Here is a 27879-nt window from a genome sequence, read left to right as displayed (position 1 = left end):
CCCCGGTGTGCTTGCGGTGGACTTTTGCCTTTTTGATATTCTTGTATTTGTCTTTTTACTCCTGTGAAGGACACTTTTTTTTTGTGTGTGTAATAAACTTTTGTCTCGTCTCTGCATCTTGGGATCCTAAACGCTGGCTTTGGCCACGTGTGAAAGTAATTTTCTATACCGCTTCTCCTCATTAGGTCGCGGGGCAAAAAGTAAGTCAAATATGTTTTTGTTTCAATGAAGGTGATTTTGAGCTCCCCTTTTTCATACCATATAGCCAACAGCAAGGGTGCAGCCAGGAAGTGTGGGCCCCATGAAAAAAAACCATGTTGCCCCCCTCCCCTTTTTCATTTTTAATAATGACCTAATTTTGGGGCCCCCTGGCACTCAGGAGACTTTGTAATTGTCCTAACTTTTCCCCCTTATAACACATCCCTGGCGAATAGCACTCATCATGAATAAATTGAAAGATTTACACTTATTGGCCGATTTCACTTGTGGTATCGATAAAAGGCAGCATGAAACCCTGATCGGTGCATCCCTAACATACATGATGCATTTATGGCCCACTGTTCATTTCACCATTTTTATGCTGGAAAATGCTTCATTTGGGCAAAAAATGAAAACGTACAGTACAATTTGCTTAAATTTGCATATTTTTTTGACAAATAATCAGTCACCCACAAAAACAGATCATTTAGGAATTAATTCAAGTTTGAAAAAAGGCGCTGTAGCGAGGGACGACTGTCTCGTGTAGAGAAGGTATTGATATTAGGCATAAATAGCAACACGCCGTAGCTGATTAGCATATAGATTTTGTTTGGTCTTTGACTAAAGCCCGGCTGAGTCGGGATCAGCAGCTTTTTCAGGGAATTCTTCTCCAGTTTGGGAGGAGAAGCAATTAAAGTGACTTTAATATTCATGCTCACGCTCCGTCATGTTGGCGGGAGGTCAGCTATTTCCGCTTCATTAGGTACACCTCATGCACACTCTGGTGCAAAGACGATATTGGTGCAACAATACAGCATGGTTGTCATGAGCGGGGGTACGGTGTGTGTTAGCCTGTCTTGATCACGACACTTTCAAAGTGCTTTTTGTGACACGCTGCTGCGTGTGTGTAGCTTTAATGCTAATGAGCACACAAACCTTAGCATAGCTATGTGAGCTACAGTGCTAACAAATTAGCCTATTCGCTGAAGAAAAACGAAATCATCAAACTTACAGCTCGCACATCTGTAGCTGACTGCATTTTAAGACGTGTAGCAAAGCCTGATTCTTTTTTATTTTTTTGCAAAGTGGTGGGTGTATACATGGGAGGGGCCCACGTAGCTAGGGGCGGGTCAGAGGTGGTGGTCATGAAAAGACTTTAAAAGCCTGAACAAGTAGCTCGTGCAGCCTCAAATGCTTTTTGCTGGATGGTGTGAGGCGAAGGTGTACCTAATGAAGTGTCCAGTGAACGTAGGGTATGACCCAGTGGGACACCTCATAGCATAACTTGCTTTTATTTCTCCTTTGCTTCATACAGACAGGAAGTGAGGCTGCAAATCTACAATAGTACACAAGATGGACGGTCCAGTCCAGTCCAGTCCAGTCCGGTCCAGTCCAGGGAAAGGTTGTGTGCATGCAGTGCAAGTCTCTGCCGTGTGTTCCATGTGTTGATGTGAGTGGGACGCGTGTCCATCTCGTGGTGTGGCAGTGTGAGCGTACCTCACGTCCACCGTCCTTCACCTACGGGCGTCCAGAGGGGGCGCACGCTCACACACGGCCGGCACCGGTGTTGCGTTCACAGCCTCTCAATGTCCCGGTACTTCTTCCTCAGGATGGAAACCTGGTCCCGGAACAGCAGCGGGTCCAGTCTCATCTGCGAGTGCAGCAGAGGCATGAAGCCCAGCCAGCGGCTGAAAGCGTTCATGCACGTCTGGCGCTGGGCAAAGTGGTCCGGATCGGCCCAGCGGGACGCCTTGGAGCCCTTTGATTGGACACAAAGACACAAAGCAAAAATTATGCTTTTCATGACACATTTGATTTAGTATTAAGTATTAATTTAGCATTAAAGCGGTAAACTATATGAAATGTTACGTAATGCTCTTGTCAGGTGCAATAAAAGTGTTAATTGGGTAATAATCATCCCCCAGGAGGATTATTACGGACTTTGTCCGTCTGCTGACTGCTTGACGTGACGCACGTGCGTTAATGACGCTAAACATTTTCATGGAATTACGTAATACGAAATTAATAAATTAGCTAACGCACCATTTTTGACAGCCCTATTATACATGTCACATGTCTACCATAATTAAAAAAAAATGTATTTGATTTTATTATGAATTCATTCATTCATGATTGAAGGGAGGAAAGGAAGCATGACTGAATGAGTGAAAGGAAGGAAGGGAAAAGGAAGGAATGAATAATTGATGGCCATAATGAATACATTAATGAAAGAAAGACGGGAGAGGAAGAACGGACATTAAAAAAAAAAAAAAAGAACAGTCGGAAAAATGAAGGAGGAGGTTTGCTGCCTGCTCAATTAAGACATTAATCACCAAAAGCTTTCTGCTGAGTCATCATCCGGCTGTGGTCAACACATCAATCACCATGTGACCACGCAACACACACACACACACACACACACACACACACACACACACACACACACACACACACACACACACACACACACGGGTTTCTCAGTGAATAACATCGGGGGCTTCATGTAGTATTTTGGATACAGTCGTCCTTCATTGGTGGCGGTTAATTGGTTCCAGACCCAACCGTGATAAACTGAAACTGAAATAACAAGCCTATAGTTACCCTTACACTCCTATTACTCACTATAGTAGACATAATAAGAGAAAATATGACATAAGACATGGAAAACCTGTTTACCGCCTCTAAATATCAATTTAACATTATTAGAGTCCTGTAGACAGAAAATAACACCCCTATAATCACCTTTACACTCCTATTACCCAATATAGTAGACATAATAAGAGAATATAAGAAATATAAGACATGGAAAACCTGTTTGCCAACTTCAAAATACACTTTCTAACATTATTAGAGCCCTATAGACACAAAATAACACCCCTATAATCACCTTTACACTCCTATTACCCAATATAGTAGACATAATAAGAGAATATAAGAAATATAAGACATGGAAAACCTGTTTGCCAACTTCAAAATACACTTTCTAACATTATTAGAGCCCTATAGACACAAAATAACACCCCTATAGTCACCTTTACACTCCTATTACCCAATATAGTAGACATAAGACAATATAAGAAATATAAGACATAGAAAACCTATTCACCACCTTCGAAATACACCTTTTAACATTATTAGAGCCCTGTAGACATGAAATAACACCCCTATAGTCAGTCACGTTTACACTCCTATTACCCAATACAGTAGACATAATAAGAGAAAATAGATAAGACACAGAACACCTGTTTACCACCTCTAGATACACATTTAAACATAATCAGAGCCCTGTAGACAGGAAACAGCACCTCTATAGTCACCTTTACACTCCTATTATTCTTTGCTTGCAACACACTGCTAGTGCGGAGGCTAGGGGGTAACTGCAGGGATACAGGAGACGGCCATGGCATGAGAAATTAGCAAGCTAGCGAGCTAACTAGCTAGCCTCCAATGTATTTGCTGTATTCTAAACTTAAGAAAATGTTTCAAACGGAGTGGGGAAGACGGGCAAAGTAAAAAGCCAAAAGCGTACCACTTCCACACGAAATGGGAGGAGAACTTTTTTCTTCATGTTGGACATGCCAAGGCTGACTCGTTGCAGTGTGACGGTAATGTCATGTAAAATCCCATCGATGTAACCTGACTGATGCCAAGTCACCACAACGCCACACGTAACTTGTCTTGCAATATGGTTGGACTAATAATCAACCACGAATCACTGATTCATCGGGAGCCATGTTCCAACCGCCATATAGCGAGGGACGACATAATCACATGAGGTGGGATAACCAATATGACAGGGGTGTCCAAAGTGTGGCCCGGAGGCCATTTGCGGCCTACAGCTCGTTGTTTGTTGGCCAACTGCACATAGTCGAAATAAAATGAAATGACACCCCCCCCACACATCCTTCCCTTTTCAGTATGTCTTCAATGCAAGAAGGATGTGAAGCTTCCTGTCACCTGCGCCATCATGGTCTCCTTGTACTGCTTCTTCTGCGTCACCTTGATGGGCGCCTGCTTGCTGACGGCCGACACCAGGAAGTTCATCAGGATGTCCTCGCAGTTGACCATGCGGTCCACCATGGCGAGCAGGCTAGCGGGGACGTAGTGGCTGAACAGGTAGTGGTAGTACCTGCAGGGGGCGCAACACAGCCGTTGCTTACAAAGTCTTCTACTCCTCAAATGCGTCCAAACACGCACCCCAACTCTGGTGCCTGTGCTATTATATTTGTGACAAATACACCACATGGTGGCGCTGTTATAATAAAGCCCACAAGTGGGACAAATGGAAAAATCAGCAGTAATTTTACTAATCATTTTAGGAATAAAGTCAAAATATTCTAATGAGAAAAAGAGTCAGAATTTCAAAGAGGAAAAATAATGTTATTTTAGTAGCATAACGTTGAAATATTCAACAAATATGTGTTATTTTACTCGTAATGTGAAAAACAAACAAAACAATGAAAAGAGTTGTAACTTTTGGGAAAATAGGTTGTGGAGAAAAGTTAGAATATTACGAGAATAAAGTGAAAATATTATGAATAAAGTCATGATTATGACAAGAAAATTGACAAGAAGAAAGTTGAAATAAAAAGAAGAGCAGAAATGGAAAAAAACAGGTGTCATTTTACAAGAATAAAGTCAAAAAATGTTAACAGGTGTCCTCTAATGAGAAAAAAAGAGTAAACTTACAAGAGTAAACTCATAATATTTAGAGGAAAAATTACGTCATTTTAGGAGCATAAAGTTGAAATATTAAAGAGAAAAATGTTTTTTTTTTAAGTCGTAATATTATGAGAAACAAAAAAGGTTTCTGGGAAAAGTTAGACAATAAAGTCAAAATACGATGGGAATAAAGTCATAAAAGTCCAAAAAGTTGAAATAAAAAGAAGAACACCAGAAATGTAAAAAAGAGCTGTAATTTTACAAAAATAAAATCAAAATATTAAGAGAAAAAAAGTTGTATTCTACTGAGAATTTTATGGCAACAACATAACATAAACAACAGAACGACAAAGTTAATGTCATTTTATTTGCGTAAAGTTGAAATATTAAACAACAATTGTGTTCTTTTTGAAGTCGTAATATTATGATAAACAAACAAAACAACAAATAAAGTTGTAATTTATGCGAAATTAGGTTCTGGAAAGTGTTCGAATATTACGACAATAAAGTCAAAATATTACGGGAATAAAGTCAAAGTTGAAATACTTGAAAAAAAAACAACAACATAATATTATGGAAAAAAAAATGTCATTTTAGTAGCATAAAGCTGAAATATGAAAGAAAAAAAGTGTTATTTTGTGTTAAGTAGTAACATGAGAAACAAACAAAGCAATGAAATTTATAGTAAATATTAATATATTATTATATTATTATTATATTAATATTATTAGAATATTATGGGAATAAAGTCATAACTCTTTCAATCCCAAAGACGTTTTTATAATCACGTATCCTGTATGTGTTGACAAATGCACTTCTGCCACCTTGTGGCCGTTTTTATGGCTTAAAAGTGCTCTGAAATGTTAATGCATTAGTGCAGAGTTGCATCATCACCTCTTCTTGCCTCTCGCGCCAAAAAAAACGTACAAGACGGGACGTCTTGGCATCCGTTTATTACGCACAACTTCCTGCTTTATTTGCTTGGGCTGCTCGCTTGCCGCTGGCTCTTACCTGTGGTAGAAAGCGGCCCCCGTCAGCACCATGGAGTAGTCGTTGGTCCACTTGGAGGTGTAGCCCCAGCAGGACCTGGCGCTGTCCCAGTAGTGGCTCCTGGCGGGGTAGCCCACGATGCGCTCCGGGAAACTCTGCCACACGATAAAGGCAAAATCCACCTGCAGGAAAATATGACATCTCCAGTGAGGTGAGGTCAGGTGAGGTCAGGTGAGGTGAGAGCATCGTGGAAGTCTGTGAGTGAAAAAGGCTTAGAAGAAGAAGAAATTCGGCGTGCTAACAGCTAACATGTTAGCATTGTTAAAGGAAAAGTGCACTTTTTTGGAATTCTGCCCATCATCCACAATCCTTATGTGAGACATGAACACACGTCTTTCTCTTTTCTGTGTTCTAAAGATACAAAAACAGCTAAAAAAGGCAGCTGAGAATGCACGTAATAGGACGCACCTATTCCGCCTATAAAGCCTAAAAAACCTCCAAAAAGCGCCAATAACGCTCCATTTCCAAAATGTGACCTGCATATTAACCAAGCTACAGCAACATTGTTATTATTATTGTTACTAACATTGTTATGCCCAAGAACTATGTTACTGGTGTAGTGACACCTCGCCACACCACACCGGCTAGCTACTAGCCAGCTAGCGACTAGCTTCACCACACACTCACACACTCACACCACACACTCGAAGTTCCGCTAACGCTTCAAATGAGAAAAATACTGTATTAATAAGTATTCCATGTTATCATTAATGTACGGGTGATGGGCAACATTACAAAAAAAGTGCACTTTTCCTTTAAAATTTTAACTTTAGCATGTTAGCATTTTAACCATTTTCTCAGGCATTACCTAACATAGACACTTAGCATGGTAGCATGTTTTATCATGCTAGATGTTAGCATGCTAACAGTTAGCACGCCAGCCACAGCATTTCAGTCCAGCGTCAGCTTGCCAGGTTTGGTCGAGGGATTCGACAGCGAGTGCAGCACTGCATTCGGCGTCAGCATCGCCAGCATTCACACGCAATTTCTCCCCAAATTGCACATTCTAGTTATAACATAAAATAATATAACGTACAGTATATGAATAATAATTGATAATACTAAAGGACGGTGAGGCGGTGCACCTGCTGTCCCCCGCAAAGCTTAAATAAAGAGCTTGCATCGCTCCAGCACATGCAGGTGCACACCAGAGGAAGACAGAAGAAGCCCGGGAGCGTAAAAACACGACGTGAAGGAGCAGCTTAGTACGAGCAAGGCGGGCATGGAGGCTCCCGGCGCTAAAAGCGGGCGTGAACGGGCTGAGCAGGCAAGTAGAAAAGGTTGCGGCTGCCATCCTGGCACCCTGGAGTGATTGAGAGCGTGTGACAAATAATTCCCAACGTCATGAAACTTTCATGGTGTTGCCGTCAGGGATTCAAGTGGGGCTAATAATGCAAAATGACATGTGGGACTCCACTGTGGCGCCAGCGACACGGCGCTGCACTCATGTGTCTGTCTTACTTTGTGTGTGTGTGTGTGTGTGTGTGTGTGTGTGATACATACCAATAGATTCTCGCAAGGCCAAAATGGATCCAAGGAGCAGGGGTTCAATACGGCATTACATGAGCTATAAATCTCTGCCCACGTTAGGGCTCTAACGCGGCCGAATAAAAATAAAAAAAGAGTTACGTCACCTTTCACAGACCAGAATATGTTCATCGTATCGATTTTTTTTTTTTTTTTACAGTGACATCAGTGATGAAAAAGCAAAGAGGACGATGATAATGACAGTAATGGCGCTAATAAACAAACCAAAAGTCATAATCATCAATAAATGACATTCAACACATCTGATTGTTTCTTGTTTTACTATCAAACATTATATTATAATATTACAGGACTTTTCATCGACAGTCGTCCCTCACTATATTGCGAAAAAAAAAAAAAAACAAGTTATATGTAGTATTGTGGTCACTAGGCATCAGTCATGTTATGAGACATGACGTTAGATTACATTACCTTTCACACTGCATGGAGGCTGGCTAATGAGCCAGCAGAGCACAGCTCACACGCCATGGCTGAGACGGACACGTCATGGCTGAGACGGACACGTCATGGCTGAGATGGAGACGCCATGGTTGAAACGGACATGCCATGGTTGAGACGAAGATGCACTCACCGTGGCTGAGACGGACACACCATGGTTGAGGCGGACATGTTATGGCTGAGACAGACACGCCATGGCTGAGATCGAGTGGAAAAAAGGCTCTCCTCTCCTTCCGTGTGGAAGTGGTACATTTTTGGCTTGTTTGTCTTTCATCCTCACTCCATTTGAAACACTTTCTTAAGTATAGAATAAGTATATTGGAGAAGTAGTTCCCTCGTTAGCTTGCTACGCTAGTGGTGGTCATCTCTTATGTCCCTGCAGTGATCCCGTAGCCTGAGCAATGTCATGTAAACAAAGACTAATAGGATCGGAGGGGCGGCATGGCTCAGGTGGTGGAGGGGTCGATCCTCCGTCTTCCTGTGTCGAAGTGCCCTTGGGCAAGATACTGAACCCTCAGCTGCTCCTGATGCTGCGTCATCAGTGGGTAAATGTGCTAGCAGTGTCAAAGCGCTCTGAATTGCAGATATGGGGGGATCCACTGCACTGATCCCTCAAATGATCAAACACAAAGCTACCACATCTGCAGCTGACTGATGGGTAGTTGCCAGAGCTCCAGGCTGCATTTTAAGATGTGTAGTGAAGCCTAAAAGAGGGATTTTTTTCCCCCCGGCAAAAGGCAGCGTTTGAACACCTTTCAAAAGTTGGGAAAACAAGTAAATTATTATTAAAGTAAATTATTAGTAAAAAAATGCATATTTAAGCAAGTTGTATATATTCATTGCCCAAATGAAGCATTTTCAAACATAAAATTGGCTAAATGAATGAAGGACACAAACACAAATGAAATGACGCAAATATAAAGCATTCAAACGATGTGATATAAAGTGTAATACAGTATCTATGACTTGTTGTGTGGCTAGACTTGACTGTTAGCTGAGTGCTAGCAGGTTAGCAATGCAAGAGTGGCTGACAGCAGCTCCTGTGTGAAGGTTCTGTGCTTGTTAATAAAGCCATTCAAGTGCATTATCTGACAATTATTGTATAACTGCACATGTATTCCAGGAATATGAGGGTTCTACCAGCAGCACGAACAGTAAACAATACAACACTGCTCAAAAAAATAAAGGGAGCACTAAAATAACACATCGTAGATCTGAATGAGTGAAACATTCTTCTTAAATACTTTGTTCTTTACATAGCCAAATGTGCTGACAACAAAATCACACAAAAAGTATCAATGGAAATCAAATGTATTATTATTATTATCCATTCCATTCCATTCCATTCCATTCCATTCCATTTTCCTCCGCTTATCCGGGTCCGGGGGCAGCAGTCTTAGTAGGGAAGCCCAGACTTCCCGGTCCCCGACCACCTCCTCCAGCTCCACCGGGAGGACACCAAGGCGTTACCAGGCCAGCTGTGAGACATAATCCCTCCAGCGTGTCCTAGGTCTTCCCCGAGGCCTTCTCCCAGCTGGGCATGCCCGAAACACCTCACCAGGGAGGCGTTCGGGAGGCATCTGGACTAGATGCCCGAGACACCTCAGCTGGCTCCTCTCGATGTGAAGGAGCAGCGGCTCTACTCTGAGCTCCTCCCGGATGACCGAGCTCCTCACCCTATCTCTTAGGGTGAGTCCCGCCACCCTACGAAGAAAACTCATTTCAGCCGCTTGTATCCGCGATCTTGTTCTTTCGGTCACGACCCAAAGCTCATGACCATAGGTGAGGGTGGGAACATAGATCGAACGGTAAATTGAGAGCTTTGCCTTCCGGCTCAGCTCTCTCTTGACCACGACGGTTCGGTACAGCGACCGCATTACTGCAGACGCTGCACCGATCCGCCTATCGACCTCACGCTCCAACCTTCCCTCACTTGTGAACAAGACTCCGAGATACTTGAACTCCTCCTCTGGGGCAGGACCTCATTCCCAACCCGGAGGGAGCAATCCACCCTTTTCCGTGTCAGAACCATGGCCTCGGATTTGAAGGTGCTGAGTCTCATCCCAGAAGCTTCACACTCAGATTTAAATCGTCCCAGTAAACGCTGCAGGTCACAGCTCGATGAGGCTGTCAGGACCACATCGTCTGCAAATAGCATAGATGAGATCCTAAGGCCCCCGAACTGGACTCCCTCGACACCTTGGCTGCGCCTGGAAATTCTGTCCATGATGTCGGTGACAAAGGGCAGCCTTGGCGGAGGCCAACGTTCACCGGAAACAGGCTTGACTTACTGCTGGCAATGCGAACCAGGCTCCTGCTCCGGTTGTACAAGGACTGAATGGCACGTAGTAGCGCGCCACCAATCCCATACTCCCGGAGCACCTCCCACAGGACACCGCGAGGGACATGGTCGAATGCCTTTTCCAGGTCTACAAAGCACATGTAGACGGGTTGGGCAAACTCCCAAGTACCCTCCAGTACCCTTGCAAGGGTGCTGGTCCAGTGTTCCACGACCAGGACGAAAACCACATTGCACCTCCTGTAGCCGAGGTTCGGTTAACGGTCGTACCCTTCTCTCCACAACCCTGGAATAGACTTTCCCAGGGAGGCTGAGGAGTGTGATCCCCCTATAGTTGGAACACACCCTCCGGTCACCCTTCTTGAAAAGGGGGACCACCACCCCAGTCTGCCAATCCAGAGGTACTGTTCCCGACTTCCACGCAATGTTGAAGAGACGTGTCAGCCAAGACAGTCCCTCAACATCCAGAGCCTTGAGGAATTCAGGGCAAAACTCGTGCACCCTCGGAGCTTTGCCACTGGGGAGCGTTTTGACTACCCCAGATACCTCAGCCACGGTGATTAAACTGTCCGCGTTCGTGTCCTCGGCCTCTGCTTCCTCTATGGAAGGTATGTCAGTGGGATTGAAAAGGGCCTCAAAGTATTCCTTCCACCGCCCAACTATATCCTCAGTCAAGGTCAGTAGGCCCCCGTCCCCACTGTAAACTGTGTGAACCGGGCACTGCTTCCCCTTTCTGAGGGGCCGGGCGGTTTGCCAGAACCTCTTCGAGGCCGACCGAAAGTCGTTTTCCATGGCCTCACCGAACTCCTCCCACACCCGAGTTTTTGCCTCGACCACTGCCGAAGCCACGTGCCGCTTGGCCTGCCGGTACCTGTCAGCTGCTTTAGGAGTCCCACAAGCCAATATTATTATTATTGTTATTATTATTATTATTATTGGGGGCGTCTTATTGTCCACCTGGGTCATATTGCACAAAACTAGGATAAGCGATTAAGCTGGGATATCTCGGTTATCCTGGCTCAATTTATCAGTGATCCGGTTGCACACAAAAGTGGGAAAGTGGAATATGTTGCCATGGTGAATCGGTGACTCTGTGATCGATAGTCGGGGTCTATTTAAGGAAGCTGCATTACGCGCACTGAGCCGGGATTGGTTTCACCTGGCTTGATTAATCAGTGATTAACTTGATTAACTCATCCTGACTTGGGCTTTGTGCAACCAATTAAGCCCATACGCTCTTGCTTGGGGTTTGTTGAGCTCAGCTTAGTCATTTATCCTGGATTTCTGACTGCTAGCATCATCCAATAGGACCCTGTTGTCTATTCCATTTGCACAACAACATGTGAAGTTGATTGTCAATCTGTCTTGCTCCCTAAGTAGACAGTTTGATTTCACAGAAGTGTGATTGACATTGTGATTGATTAAGTGTTCCCCTAATTTTTTATGAGTAGTTTATATCAGTTTGGACTGTTTTTACATAGCACAGCCAATCAGGTGCAATAAAACCTCACATACACACATATAGGGTGACTCCTGGAAAGAGGGTCCCGCCAGACCCACTATAGGATCTTAGCGAGGCCCCTGATTGGCGCCATGATTCTATAGACGTGACAGTCGTTGGTCAACGTCAAAACAACGTGTGTTTTGACCATGTAAGGAAAGTATGGTCTACATACCCTATAAGTCTGACTGCCGGCCAAAGTCTCGTTGGAAGTGTTTCCGATCCGACCTAGCCTTCTCGTCGGGTGGCCGACCTGTTATGATGCTTGCTGGTTGTAATAAAGTTCTCTTTGTTCAACTGGTTTGCCTCATCGGATCCGTTTCTTCATCACAACATCACCAACCTCTTGTTTGGGAAGATGGAAGGCCTGAATACACATCAGTAGCATTCTACATTGGTTTCTCCGTGTCAGTAACGTTACATTGATGAGACAATAGCTAGCAGGATGTACGCTGTCCATGCTAACGTGTGAGTCTATCTTATTTATGTCTAAGATGGCTTATTTTCTATTATTATATTGGAGATATAGGAGTGTAAATATGACTGCAGGGGTGTTATTTCATGTCTACAGGCCTCTAATAATGGTAAAAGTCATATTCAGAAGATCATAAAAAGGTTTTCTATGCTCTAACGATGAAAATATTCCGTTTTTAATATTATCGCAGTCGACTGTACAATATAATAGGAGATCTTTACCACCAGCATTCCTTGTACAATGTCGTCGTGCTTACATGACAATTCCGTCCACCAAAAAGGATGAATTCTCAAGTCACGTGTTCACAAGCTGGTTTTATAAACCAGGACAGTGTTCTACTCAAACGCCATCAAAATGTCTCCCAAAGGCCAAGCGCGCGGAAGCGTCTAATCCATGCTCATGCGTCCATCGTACATCTACGAGGAAAGCAGAGGGCCAATGTCATCAAGAAACTTGCAGCGCCTCCTTTTCAAATATCCAAGTGACATTCAAAGCGTGAAGTGGCCTCCTCGTGCATGATTCCACTCCACACACTTCATCCGCTTTCCCTAAATCCCTGCGCGCTGCTAAAAGGCCAATTAGGGTGACGGCTTATTGAGCACAGCAGAGATTCTCTCCACGTCCTTCCTCCACCTCCTCCTCCTCCATAAAACAAGTGGCGAGCCCATAAAAGTTTACTTTCAGAGGCGGGATTGTTTAGTCGCGCCACAAAGTGTGATTGTGATCCCATTAGCGTAGGAAAAGGTGAACATCGACTTGCTCCCGTCAATAAAACATCTCCGAGTTTCAAGATAAGTCGGCTCTCCCGGGCTTGTCCTGGCTCACATTCCATTATGGATCACATGCTTGACTTGCCCAGGAGCTGCACTCCACCCTGGAGAGACTTCTAATGGCTCTCTCAGCACCAACACCATCCAGGATGCTTTGCATTTCAACACAAAAACATGGCAGAAGATGAATTTCACGTCAGAAATGCATTGCATGATGCAAAGATGCTTTCACAATGCCATCAAACACAACACAATTCCAAACATTACACACAAGTAAACATGCTTGCAACTATACTGTGACGGCTGCGGGTGGGACACACGGCACCACTTGCATGCACATCTAATACGGTTCCCACCAAACAGCCTATCAACTCAGTGTTTCTGCCTGGCTCATTTTACATCCATAACACTCATTTCTTCTTCCAACCACAAAACATAAGCTTACAAACCTACTGTGGCATGTTTGCGGCATCCGGAGTCAAACATAGCACACGTCACCAGACACCTTATAAGGCATCTTTGCCGGAGCACTTCTGTGACGTTACTGCCTCCAGCGTTTTTGTTTTCATATATATTTATATATATTTCTATATTAAATGGCAAAGCACATGTTTATTGGTTCTAGAATGTTGAGATTTAGTTTTTTTACCATCCATCCATCCATCCATCCATCCATCCATCCATCCATCCATCCAGCTTCTTCCGATTATCCGAGGTCGGGTCATGGGGGCAGCAGCCTAAGGAGGGAAGCCCAGACTTCCCTCTCCTCGGGTACTTTGTCCAGCTCCTACCAGCGAATTCTGAGGCGTTCCCAGGCCAGTTGAGAGACATAGTCTCTCCAACATGTCCTGGGTCCTCCCCAGGGTCTTCCCCTTTTACCGGTCGGATGTGCACTGAACACCTCCCCAGGGAGGCATCCAGGAGGCATCCGGACTAGCTGCCCGAGCCACCTCAACTTGCTCCTCTCGATGTGAAGGAGCAGCGGCTCTACTCTGAGCCCGTCCTGGATAACCGAGCTCCTCAACCTATCTCTTAGGGTCAGTCCAGCCACTCTATAAAGGAAACTCATTACAGCCGCTTGTATCCACGATCTCGTTCTTTCGGTCACGACCAAAAGCTCATGACCATAGGTGAGGGGGGGAACATAGATGGACCGGTAAATTGAGAGCTTTGCCTTCCGGCTCAGCTCTCTCTTCACCACTCGTGAACAAGACCTTATAGAACAAAACCCAATACTTGAACTGCTCCACTTGGGGCAGGACCTCACTCCCAACCCAGAAGGTGCAATCCACCCTTTACCGACTGAGAACCATGGCCTCAGATTTGGAGGTGCTGAGTCTCATCTCAGAAGTTTTACACTGAGCTACAAACCGCCCCAGTAAACGCTGAAGGTCACAGTCTGATGAGGCCATCAGGACCATATTGTCTGCGAATCGCAGAGACGAGATCCTAAGGCCCCCAAACTGGACTCCCTCAATGCCTAGAAATTCTGTCCACAAAAATTGTGAACAGAATCGGTGACAAAGGGCAGCCTTGGTGAAGGCCAATGTTCACCGGGAACAGGCTGGACTTATTGCTGGCAGTGTGAACCAGGCTCCTGCTCCAGTTGTACAAGGACCGAATGGCAGAGTAGCGTGCCGCCAATCACGTACTCATGCGGGACACAGTCCAATGCCTTTTCCAAGTCCACAAAGCACATTGGTTGGGCAAACTCCCATGTACCTTCCAGTACCCTTGCAATGGTGTAGAGCTAGTCCAGTCTTCCATGACCAGGACCAAAACCACATTGTACCTCCTGTAGCTGAAGTTCAGCACCGTGGAATAAACTTTCCGAGGGAGCTTGAGGAGTGTGATCCCCCTATATTTGGAACACACCCTTGAAAAGGGGGGACCACCACCCTGGTCTGCCGATCCAGAGGCACTGTTCTAGACTTCCATGCCATGTTGAAGTGTCAACCAAACAACGTGTCAACCAAGACAGTCCCTCAACATCCAGATGTGGGAAATGATGTGTGTCGATAATACACTTCACATTTTTCCTTCTAATTGTATTTGTTCTTGCATTTTGACAGAAAAATTATGCAGTACTGCGTGCGGTTCAGATCATTCAACATGATATTCCAAGCATTTGTTGTTATCAAGAATAAATACTTGAATGTCTGTCACTTAGATATTCTCACTTCACTTCTCATTTCAAAACAAGTTATCCAGCAATCGTAAAATCATGAGGTTATATTTAGGGCCCCAGCACAGAGACCCAGTCTGTGCAAGGGTCCGATTGTAATCATTTTGTTTCTTGTTGCTGTTATATTTTGGGTATTAAATGTGCACAAAAACTCACCAAAATTTGCAGATGCGTCAGGACTGGTGAAAAACTCGGAACCGGGCCATATTCATTTTTGCTCCTTTAACTTGCCACCAGTTTGACTTGAAATCTAGTGGAGAATGTCTGTCATGACGGTATGAACAAAGAATTCAGCGTAGGCCTTGTTTTAAAACGCACAGGAAGCCGGCTATTCGGGTCAGAATCGGCCGCAGACCAGGGCTCAAATTCTGACGAACGCACCGAACAGACTTGGACAAAATGAGTCCAAATCGGAACCATGAATACTAGACAGATGGCCGATAAGTTGCAAACAGATTTGTGTGTATTTGATGAGTATGATGACGTTACATTTCAGTTACTGAGGCAGTTCATACTTTCCACCACAGGATGGCAGTGTTTCCACAGTGATGTTACAGTCTATCAGATAGTGTCATGCAATACAGGCCTTGATATTCCCAACACAATGGTAAAAAATACTCATGAGAAATAAATGTATATTGCATTTGAAAGGGTGTACATGCATTTTTATGATATATTTAATTGCATTAGTGTTTAGTTTGATCTCTACAAACTTTTGACAATAATATTGTTTATGTGTGATGATGACGATATCCCGGTATGACCAAGTATACGGTGGAAAGGCCCCAGCTATACACAATATTTGAGAGACTGCACCCTTTAACGTTGTTTAATAGCGTGGCTAATAGTCAACTAATATGAAGCGACATAACATCCAAATGTATGTTTCATTCAGGATGTGTGTTATTATTTTCTGGACTCCCACCTTGCGTCCATTGTGACATATTGGACTTTCTGGACAAAGAGGAATGAAGTGGACGCAAAGGACGCAAAGGACACCATGGAGCGATGCTGTCATTTCTAAGAATATATTGTACAGTAATCCCTCGTTTACGGTGGTTAATTGGTTCCAGACCTGATAAGTGCATTTCCGCAAAGTAGGATTTCTATAAATGGACTATTTGGTAGTATAGAGCATAGAAAATGTGTTTATGACCTTCTTAATATGCTTTTTAACATTATTAGAGCCCTGTAGACATGAAATAACACCCCTATAGTCACTTTCACCCTCCTATTACCCAATATAGTAGACATAATAAGAAAATAAGACATTTTAGACATAAATAAGCCATAACAGACTCAAACATGAGCATTGGGAGAGTTCCTTGCGTTGGCTACTGTCTCATCAATGTAACATTACTGGCACTTGCTGACGTCTTCTAAATGCCTTATATTTGTATTTTTTGTTCATTTAGCCATTTTAATGCCGGAAAATACTTCACTAGGGCCAAGAATACGTGACATTTGCTTAAATATGATTTTCCTTTTTTTTTTTAAAACTAATAATAGGCTGTAGTTAACCACAACAAAGCAATGATTTATTAATGAATTTATTTTGAAAAACCGTGAAGCTGTGAAATTCTAACCCAATCAGACTGTTTGGATGGCCTTGTGGCTCATGTCCACTAGGGGGCATACTTTTACGTTATCTCTGCCCTGCTATGATAGGCTGTGATGCATTAATCAGAAGGTTATTAATGAGTGGAAGTCTTGGATTTGTTGGTCCAACTGGCAGGACCTGCTCATCGTTTTGCGTTCACGTGACGTCTTTGGAAAGGCTTTCTGAAGTCGCAGCATTTAAAAAGTTTTTGTGCCGTCCAATCGGCAAACCTGTTGATGCTGAACTCACCTCATTGGTCGAGAGAACCGAGTCTTCATCTAGACTGAGGACGGCGTCTGTGAGGATGACGTCGTGGGGGGAAAATCGACTGCTCATGGTCTGCAAGAGGACGTAAAGACAAAGAAACTTTATTTGAGGGCTAGGTAAATGTGCGTCATTTGTCTTGAAGTTAAATAAAAAGCCTTCAGGCAAAGTAAATGTGTTTATTCCACTCCGGCTTGTCCATCGATCACGCGGCCAACTTAATAGCTTTTCACGGCCGCCCTCGTCAATTGTGACCCTGCGAGCAAAGCGCAGCGGGCCTTCATCCATTGGCATAAAGAGGCTGCTGACAACCTTATTGACTTCTAATTCAAGTGGGAATTATTTCACTCTTTCAACACTTTGACGAGCGTTTGGAGAGAAAAACAAAAGATGGAAGAACAGAAGGGTTGACGCTCACTGGACACAATATTAGGTACACCTGCAAGAGCTGCTGGTGCTTTTAGCACTGTATCATATGAACTACTGTATCAACTACTACTGTATCAGCTATTACGGTATCAACTACTACTGTATCAACTAGTAGTGTATCAACTAGTAGTGTATCAACTAGTACTGTATCAACTAGTACTGTATGAACTACTGTGAGGCTGTAATAATCACCCATTACAACATACACCTCTTTCTTTTCGCCACAGTGTAACCATGCACTACAACAGAAACAAGAGAACTGCTGCTAATATTCTATGAAAGTCATTTTGCAACATTATGAAGGCAAAATTTTTCTTGGAGATTAATAAAGTATCTATCGGAATATTACAAACCCAATCATACCACATTGCTTCACATTTCTGTCATGACTTGACAGAAAATCTAACATTTAATTTTACATTTAATCTAAAATTTTAATTTACATTTAATCGAACATTTCAATTTACATTTAAGATAACATTTAATCTAACATTTAAATTTACATTTAATCTGACATTTATTCTTACATTTAATCTAACATTTAATTTTACATTTAATTCAACATTTAAGACTACAATCAATCTAACATTTAATCTTATATTTAATGTATCATTTAATCTTACATTGAATCTAACATTGAACCAAACATTTAATTTGTCGTTGATTATAACATTTAATTTATCGTTGATTATAACATTTAATCTTTCATTGAATCTAACATTTAACCGAACATTTAATCTTACATTTAATGTACCATTGGTTATAACATTTAATCTTTGATTTAATCTAACATTTAATGTAACATTTAATCTTACATTTACTCTAACATTTAAATTTACATTTAATTTTACATTCACTCTAACATTTAATCAAACATTTAATGTAACATTTCATCTTACGTTTATTGTAACATTTAAATTTACATTTAATCTTACTTTTAATCTTACACTGAATCTAACATTTAACATAACATTTGATCCAATTTTTAATCAAACATTTAATGTAAAATTTTAATTTACATTTATTCTAAAATTTCATTTTTCATTTAATCTACCATTGATTATAGCATTTAATCTTACATTTCATCTAATATTTAATCAAGCATTTAATGTAACATTCAAATTTACATTTATTCTAACATTTAATCTAAAATTTAAAATTACATTTAATGTAACATTTAATCTTACATTTAATCTACCATTGATTATAACATGTAATTGTACATTTAATATACCATTAAATCTTACAGTACATTGACTCTAACATTTACATTTACTTTTAATCTAACATTGAATTTAACATTTAACCTAACATTCAATTTACCATTGATTATAACATTTAATTTTACATTTAATCTTACATTTACATTTAATCTAACACTGAATTTAACATTTAATCTAACATTCAATCTACCATTGATGAGAAGACTTAGCCTTACATTTAATCTAACATTGAATATTACATTACATGTTACATTTTATGTAACATCTAATGTCACCATGTGGTGCTTGCCTTTGAAATGCACTGAATGCAGGAGTGTTCAGTCCATACCTCTCTGGAGAAGCCCCTCCACACCACCCTGCCACCCCCCTCCACATCCACCCTCCCTGCTGGCTGGTGTCAGTGTCTTTCTGCCTCTGGTCCAAGATTAGATCCCACAGAGATCTTGGGCGGTTCAATGGTCCTGACCCTTATGTTGGCCCCCCCCCTCGCCTTGCAAAGCATTTACTCACTTTCTATTTGCACAGCCGCTGCGACTCAGAGGGAATCTTTTTCCAAGGTGCGGTGGGAAGTAAAAAGTCCTGAGCGCTGCGGCAAATACTTGAATTGAAATTAAAATGAGAAGGCAAAGATCACATGCGGATGCAATTAAATTTATATTTAAATCTCTATATAAACTTATATATAAATCTATTCATCAATCGATCTTTATAAAAATCTATTTATAATTCTACATACTGTATAAATCCACATATAATTCTATATGTCAATCGTTATAAAAACTTATATACAAATCTACGGTAATTTCCGGTGTACTTTTTTTCTCAAACTTTGAACCCTGCGGCTTATAAATCAGTGCTGCACCAGTGTGGTCATGTTCTAATCTCGTGACAGCTCCTATAATTCAGAACTACTACTATCGTTGAAATATGTATTTCTGAAAATGCTATTACTAAAATAGTCCATCGTAAGGGCAAAAAAAAAGTTCAGGAAACAACCAAAATGGTTGTGCGGGGAGCGGGGAGCTCGCACGGGAAGTGTAGCTCTAACCGCTGATTGTTTATACTAGCACCCGTCAATAAATTGCGACTGCGTTGGAGAGAGTTTCGACTGTGATGAAGGAATGACGCTGTTCAATTCTGTTGTTACACGCATTATTCGGCACTGTTTAACTTGCCGTGTACTTTTCTGCTATGTTTAAACAGCTATGTTGCACCACTGTTTGGCATGCACTGTTTAGAAAAAAACATCTATCAGTGTAGAAAAGGTTATAAAGCCATTTCTAAAGCTTTGGGACTCCAGGGAACCGCAGTGAGAGCCATTATCCACAAATGGCAAAAGCATGGAACAGTGGTGAACCTTCCCAGGAGTGACCGGCCAAGCAAAATGACCCCAAGAGCGCAGCGACGACCCATCCAAAGGGTCACAAAAGACCCCACCACAACATCCAAAGAACTGCAGGACTCACTTGACTCAGTTAAGATCAGTGTTGATGACTCCACAAGAACGATAAGAAAGACACTGGGCAAAAAAGGCCTGCATGGCAGAGCTCCAAGACTAAAACCACTGCTGAACTAAAAGAGCATTAACGCTCGTCTCAATTTTGCCAGAAAACATCTTGATGATCCCCAAGACCTTTGGGAAAATATTCCGTGGTCTGACGAGACAAAAGTTGAACTTTTTGGAAGGTGTGTGTCCCATTACATCTGGCGTAAAAGTAACAAACCATTTCTAAAAAAGAACATCATCGCAACAGTAAAGTATGGTGGTGGTAGTGTGATGGTCTGGAGCTGTTTTGCTGCTTCAGGACTTGCTGTGAACCATGAATTCTGCTGTTGACCAAAAAATTCTGAAGGAGAATGTCCGGCCATCTGTTGGTGACCTCAAGCTGAAACCAACTTGGGTTCTGCAGCAGGACAATGATCCAAAACACACCAGCAAGTCCACCTCTGAATGGCTGAAGGAAAACAAAATGAAGACTTTGGAGTGGCCTAGTCAAAGTCCTGACCTGAACCCTATTGAGATGCTGTGGCATGACCTTAACAAGGCTCTTAATGCTGGAAAACCCCCCAATGTGGCCAAATTACAACAATTCTGCAAAGATGAGTGGGCCAAAATCCCTCCACAGCGCAGTAAGAGACTGATTGCAAGTTATCACAAACGCTTGATTGCAGTTGTTGCTGCTAAGGGAGGCCCAACCACTTATTAGCTTTAGGGGGTAATCACTTTGTCACACAGGGACATGTAGCTTTGGATTTTTTTCTCCATTAAAAATAAAAAGTTTCATTTCAAACGTCACTTTGAACACTTTGTGTTCAGTTGCGTTGTCATTGACTAATATTTAAATTATTATATTCTTTGTGACAAACATGCAAAAAAAAACAAATCAGGAAGGTGGCAAACACTTTTTCACACTAATGTAAATCTATATACACACCTACATATAAATCTATATATAAATTTACATAAACCTATTTCCAAAACTACATATACATCTATATACATCTATATGTAATTATATAAACATATACATATACATACATACAGTATATATACAGTATACATATATATAAATTAGGGATGAGCGAGTACACCACTATCTGTATCCGTATCTGTTCAGCCATCTAAATGATCTGTATATGTACTCCGAATGGGCGGGGCATAAAACGGAAGTGGGCGTGGTTTAAGCGGAAATGGGCAGGGCTTAAATCTGTACATTTAAATCTGTACAAGTGTGAAATTGACATGGATTGATCAGAGGTTGCTATATTTATTGTTTATGATTCATCCATATGTGTACTATGTATGTGTGGAAGTCACCTGTAAGACTTTATTATTTCATTATTTTTGAATGATGTGTGTGACGTTGGTGATTCATGCAGACCTCCGTTGATGGCAAAGAGGGAAATAATCTGTCAGCCTTGTTCACTGTAGCTTTCTCTAAAGCAGCGCGTTCAGGCCTACAAGCACCACTTTCCAACTTTATATCACCAGACAAATTATAAGCAAGCAGACGGAAACAAAACAACAACGTCAGTGACTGACGCGCGAGCTGTCTTGTGAAATGCACCGCATGCATCACGAAACAAGTTCAAGATTGCAACGTGCATCCTGCAACGTATTGAGAGGGGTGTAATGTTTGACCACGATTATGTATACAGTGCAGTATGATAGCCATACAGGCAGAATGTTTGATGCAGCTGGGCAGGTGTACCTAATGTTGTGACCAGTCAATGTATGTTACTGTTACCACTCTAAAATTGCCAAAGGAAAGTTAACAAAAGGTAGCACGCCTGTTTTATGATGACTTCATGGAATAAGACAAAAATACATTTCAAGGAAAAAAGCGGTCATGCTATCCCAACTGAGTTGCACAAGTGACTGACGCAACACAAGCCTGCACAGCGCTGTCCTGGCAAATGCACGGCGTACTTCACCAAACAAGTTTACCAAGCAACTTTAGATACAAACCGAAATAGAGGCGAGCTGAGGAAAACCTAATAAACGCCACACGAGCCCTTTTCAACTTGCCAATTGCACCGTGCACGTGAATGAGGCACCGCTCAGCTCCCATGTGGCTCCAGCCCGGACGGCGTGTCTCGGGAGGGTGTCAGGGTCGCTGTGTGTGACTGGCCAATCACAGAGCGTGAAGAGCGAATACATAATGAGGATTTTCTTTTCATCACGATTACAAATAATGACGAGATGTACTCCTTTCATGCTCGTATTCGTCAAAAATGTCTCATCCCTAATATTAATCTCTATATAAACCTATATATAAATCTACATATAAATGTCTATACATACACTTTTATATAAATCTACATATACAGTAAATGTCAACATAAATCTACATATAAACCTATACATAAATCTACATATGAATGTCTATATTTACACCTATATATAAATCTATATACAAATCTACATATAAATCTCAACATAAATCTACATATAAATCTCTATATAAACCTATATATAAATCTACATGTACATTTATATACTAATCTATATATAAATCTTCATATAAATCTATGTATAGACCGATATATAAATCTATATATAAATCTACATATAAATCTATATGTAAACCTAAATATAAATAGCTATATAAATCTCTATAAAAATATCTAAATACATATAAATCTCTATATAAACCTATATATAAATCTACATATAAATCTCTACATAAATCTAAATATACATTTATATACTAATCTATATATAAATCTACATATAAATCTCTACATAAATCTAAATATACATTTATATACTAATCTATATATAAATCTACATATGAATCTATGTATAAACCTATATATAAATCTGCGTAGAAATCTATATACAGTATAAATCTACATATAAATCTATATGCAGTGGCTCCCCACCATTTTAGCCATTCAGCATTCGAGACCCAGCATATTTGCAGAAAATATTTTTTTTATGCTTTAAATTTGTGTGAAAAGCTTCCATCTTGTGCTTCCAGTCTGCAGAGTTGCACAGAGAGTCGTCAAACGTCAACTTGCTTGAGGAAGTTTTTTTGCAATGAATTACAGTACCTTATCACCCGCAAGGCATGCTGGGAGGCCCACGCGCACACTTGTCGAACAGTCCAGTTGTCCAGCTACCCAGCATGCTTTGCGGGATATACAGTTCTATAAAATAGTGACCTGTATTATGATATTTCTAAATGATTGAGAAATATGACCAACTTAGGGTGAACGAGATGTGTTTTCTGTGGGGAAAATAAATAAATAAATGCAAATAAAGGGATGTATAACCATTTTTAAAAAGTAACTCTCAACACTGGCCAATCATGACAATGCTGAGCCGCAGGGTTTGTTTCTTTGCTAGCAGGGTTAGGCAAAACTACACAAGCGATTTCCACAGAACCCGTCCAAAAATAACAAAAAACTCTCCAAACCAGAACAAAAAATGTTCTCAGTTGGACTCAGTAATGAGTAGCTCCACCGTTCTTGACATTTTGGGTGGAGTTTGGATAAACTGCTGAGTGAAAATTCAAGAAGTCATTATGCATACGCATGAGCACATTGGCACAAGGCACAAGGAGTGCACCCGATCTTCCCATCTCACATTGCGCTCAATGACGCATGCCTTGCGGCCCTTTCACCTTTGGCGCTCCCTGCCGCCATCATTTCCTTGCACGGCTAAGGAGCCCGGATCGATGTTTAAGACGGAGCCGTATATAAAAGTTCCGGGGCCGGAGGACGGAGACGTGGCGGGTTGAGGCGTGATGGATGAAGCTGAAATACGGCCGCGCCGCTGCTGATAATATTGATGTGGCGCTCCAAAGTGCTTGCTCGGCAGAAGTTCTGTCAACGCCAAGCGACCCGTCTCGTATGATTTACCATTTGCACTCGCGGCTAAGGGGTCATGTTGTGCTTAGTCGCCCAGACGGAAACGAGAACAAAAGTTCAGTACGGAATAAGACGGAACGATGGCGCAATAAAAAGCTGCTTTTCTTCACAGCCATAATGCAAACATGTGTAGATCATTAAATACTGGTTACACCTCTTTTATGCCTTGCATGTGTCTGCATATTACAGTATTCCATGTGCCGTCATATACATTAGATCCCTGCTAATCGAGGGGATTACATTCTGAGACCACCAATAAAAATGTCACCCTAATAAAGCCTGATGATGCTGCTGTGCTATTTTGCATCGAGGCCCCACCATATGCTACACCACCTTGCTACTGCCCCTCCAAACACTCCTGCTTGCTTGACGCTGACTTTCTGATCACCATTTGCAATAAAAGTGATGGGTGGAAGTGATGGGTGGAATTAGATTCAGCTCCAGAACCTCCCCCCTTCTCTCTGCAATTACCTGTGTTCACTTGCGACAAAGGAAGCTAACAGGCTAAACGCATAGAAGTACAATCCTGGTGTAAGCCCTAAATGTACGACTACGTATGTGTACAGTATATACCTTGCTCTGTCCTTGGATGACCGTGAGAGGCACGCTGGTGGAGGGCCACTTGTTCCTGGGAGGTAAAGGCTTGTCGCTGTTCCATAAAACCACAATCTGCATTTAAAAAAAGATACCATATTGTTATATTACAACGAATCATATCAATATTACCTTATTTATGTGCAATTTCATTGTATCCACAGTATGTTGTGCCGTAGTATACCAACTCTATACGAATACTACAGGGAGGTCCAAAGTGTGGACCAGGGGCCATTTGTGGCCCGTTGAAATAGTTGGAAAATTAAACACAAACACAAACAGCACCAAAAATGGAAATATCATAGGTAATTTTACAAGAATAAAATGAAAATACTCAGAAAAAAAATTGGAATCTGTAATGTGAAAAAGTAGCCTCATTTTAGTAGCATTAATGTATTTTTTTTAAGTCATAATTAGGGATGTCTGATAATATCGGCCCACCGATATTATGGGCCTGATATTGGCATACAAATGTACGTAACATCGGTCAATATCGGTATCTGGATTTTTCCCTGTAATGAAAGCTGACAATTAAAATAATGCTTTTTATAGGCCTATAGGCTCCCGTATTTTCTGGTGCGCATATCAAGCATGTAAACAACCGTGTGTGGCTAGTAGCAAGCTGGCTCTCTCCTTCCATTCCATCCATTTTTTATGCTGCTTATCCTCACTAGTGTTACAATTCCTGGAAGTAAGCAACGGTAAAATCTGACACTGTGTGGACATCCGTGAAAATGCTGCCTTTCCATATGTTTTCATCTGTATACATGTTTGTTAGGTAGATTACTTCTTCCTCATCAATTTTGTAGCAGAGTGCTGGACCGCCTCAACTCATACGATGGCTTTGAATGTTAAGTCCAACTTTAAGCCTTTCAAACTCATGGATCTGAGCTTCAGGACAAGATAAAAGGTATGTAGGATATACATTCACTTATTATCTATATGCAGATGAAATTTCATTATGAAATATCTTAATCGGTAATGGAAATTGAGAGTTGGCCAATATCGGCATATCGGATATCGGCAAAAAAGCCAATATCGGGCATCCCTAGTCATAATATTATGGAAAACAAACAAAACAAAATAACGTTGTAATTTTTGGATAATGAGTTTTTGGAAAAAGTTAAAATGTTACGGGAATAAAGTCAAAAAATGGGAAAAAAAACAGGTGTAATTTGACAAGAATAAAGTCAAAATACTAACAAAAAAATAGTTATATTTTGGCAAAAAAAAGCCAAAGATTTTTGAGAATAAACTCACAATATGAGGAAAAATAATGTCACATGAAATGATACATATTTTGAGTCATAATATTATGACAAAATAAAGTTCTAATTTTTGGAAAATGAATGTGGGAAAAAACGTATCATATTATGGGAACAAAGTCTAAATATTACAAGACAAAAATTTACAAATAATATTTTAGGAGAAAGCTGAAATATTGGGAAAATTTTAAAGAGCAAAGAGTGGAGTTGATATTAATGATATGCTTTTTCCCCTATATGACAAAGCATGCATTGAAATACATAACTTGTTCGCATGTCTACATGTGTTGCTTTACAAAATATCAAAGTGGCAACATTGCATCCTTGTATTTATCACTATGTGGCCCTGGCTGGGAAAATGTTTGGACACCCCTGCCATACCATAAGTGAACAAGAGCTATCGATCTAAAGGATATTGTGTAACATTTGAAACTGACACTACACTCAAATACACAGGCGAACGTTTGGACACACTTTCTCATCCAATGTGTTTCCTTTATTTTCACGACTATTTACATTGTAGATTCTCAAAACTATGAATGAACGCATGTGGAATTATGTACTTAACAAAAAAAGTGTGAAATGACACTAAACATGTCTTATATTTTAGTTTCCTAAGAGTAGCCACCCTTTGCTGTTTTTGATAACGCTGCAAACCCCTGGTGTTCCCTCAGTGAGCCTCATGAGGTTGTCACCTGAAATGGTTTTCACTTCACAGGTGTGCCTTGTCAGGGTTACTTAGTGGAATTTCTTAAATTATTTAATGGGGGTGTGATCATCAGTTGTGTTGTGTGTGGTTAAACTTTTGGCCGGGATTGTATATGAAAATATATGCAGTCGTAAGAGACAAATGTAGTATTCTGGCGTCAGCAATGTTACACTGATGAGACATGACATGAGATTAGATTAGCATCTAACTGCATGAAGTCAGCCATGGCATGTTCGACATGAGAGAGTGAAAACAAGCTATTCTCCCATTCCGTGTGGAAGTGGTAAGGTTTAGGCTTCTTTGTCCATCTTCCTCGCTCTGTTTGAAACACTTTCTTAAGTTTAGAATAAGTAAATTGGAGGCTAACGAGTTAGCTCTCTAGCCTGCTCATGTTTAAAGCCATGGCTGTCTCTTGTGTCCCTGCATTACAGTTGAGCAATGTGATGTAAACAAAGAACAACAGGAGTGTACAAGTGACTATAGGGGTGTTATTTCATGTCTGCAAGGCTCTAATCATGGTTAAGATTGTATTTAGAAAGTCATAAACAGTTTTTCTATGCTCTAACTCTGAAAACGTCCCATTTATTACTGTTTAATCCTACTTTGCAGAAATTCACTTATCACGGTTGGGACTGGAACCAACTAACCGCAATCAACGAGGGATGACTGTAGTAAGTTTTTGCATGGACTTGCGTAAACGGCCGCCGCCCACCTGTGCACAGAACTTGGACTTGGCTACAGCGATGATGAGCTTCACCACAGGGGACATGTGGGACTGCAGAGGACTGACGCTGTGGATCACGGCGGTGAACTGCGGCAGTGGGCTTTTACCTGGCAACACACACACACACACACACACACACACACACACACACACACACACACACACACACAGAGAGAGAAAGAGTTATCATGGGTAATGGGGTCTTTAACCCAGATTTGTACAGATGTACTCAGCCTCTCTATAAACCTCCATCATGGTTAAGTGGACACAATGTGTGTGTGTGTGTGTGTGTGTGTGTATTGTTGTAAGCGGGACCAGTCATCCGTCTTCCTGACAGGACACCCACTTCCTGCTCACATGACCGAGCATGAGTACACTTGTTTAATCCTCCACTGAATTCCTTTACTTTAATGGCATCCTTTCGCCGCGTGCAAATTTGCTCCAATTGTGTTTTTCTTCTTTGTGTATTCTCCGCGGAGTGTAACATGTGCAAGCGTAACCAAACTTGAAATGAGCGCGCTTGATAAATGAGGGCCAGCCTTGGGCATGATGGCTAAATGGAGTGGAGG

General features: G+C 41.4%; 1 protein-coding gene across 1 annotated transcript in view; it reads right to left on the bottom strand.

Moving 5' to 3' along the window:
• Window positions 1–1474: 1474 nt before the first annotated feature.
• The window catches only part of LOC129172219 (exostosin-1), a 173265-nt gene continuing 146860 nt past the window's right edge, over window positions 1475–27879 (bottom strand). Inside the window, exons 8-13 of the mRNA XM_054761750.1 lie at window positions 27299–27417; window positions 24592–24687; window positions 16976–17065; window positions 5872–6032; window positions 4156–4327; window positions 1475–1957 (exon numbers count right to left, since the gene is read on the bottom strand). Coding sequence (XP_054617725.1) covers window positions 1772–1957; window positions 4156–4327; window positions 5872–6032; window positions 16976–17065; window positions 24592–24687; window positions 27299–27417 — 824 coding nt within the window. The 3' untranslated portion in view covers window positions 1475–1771. The remainder of the gene's footprint in view (window positions 1958–4155; window positions 4328–5871; window positions 6033–16975; window positions 17066–24591; window positions 24688–27298; window positions 27418–27879) is intronic.

Source organism: Dunckerocampus dactyliophorus, chromosome 19 (genome assembly GCF_027744805.1).
Source record: "Dunckerocampus dactyliophorus isolate RoL2022-P2 chromosome 19, RoL_Ddac_1.1, whole genome shotgun sequence".
Taxonomy (NCBI): Eukaryota; Metazoa; Chordata; class Actinopteri; order Syngnathiformes; family Syngnathidae; genus Dunckerocampus; species Dunckerocampus dactyliophorus.
This window is presented reverse-complemented; position numbering and strand designations above follow the sequence as displayed.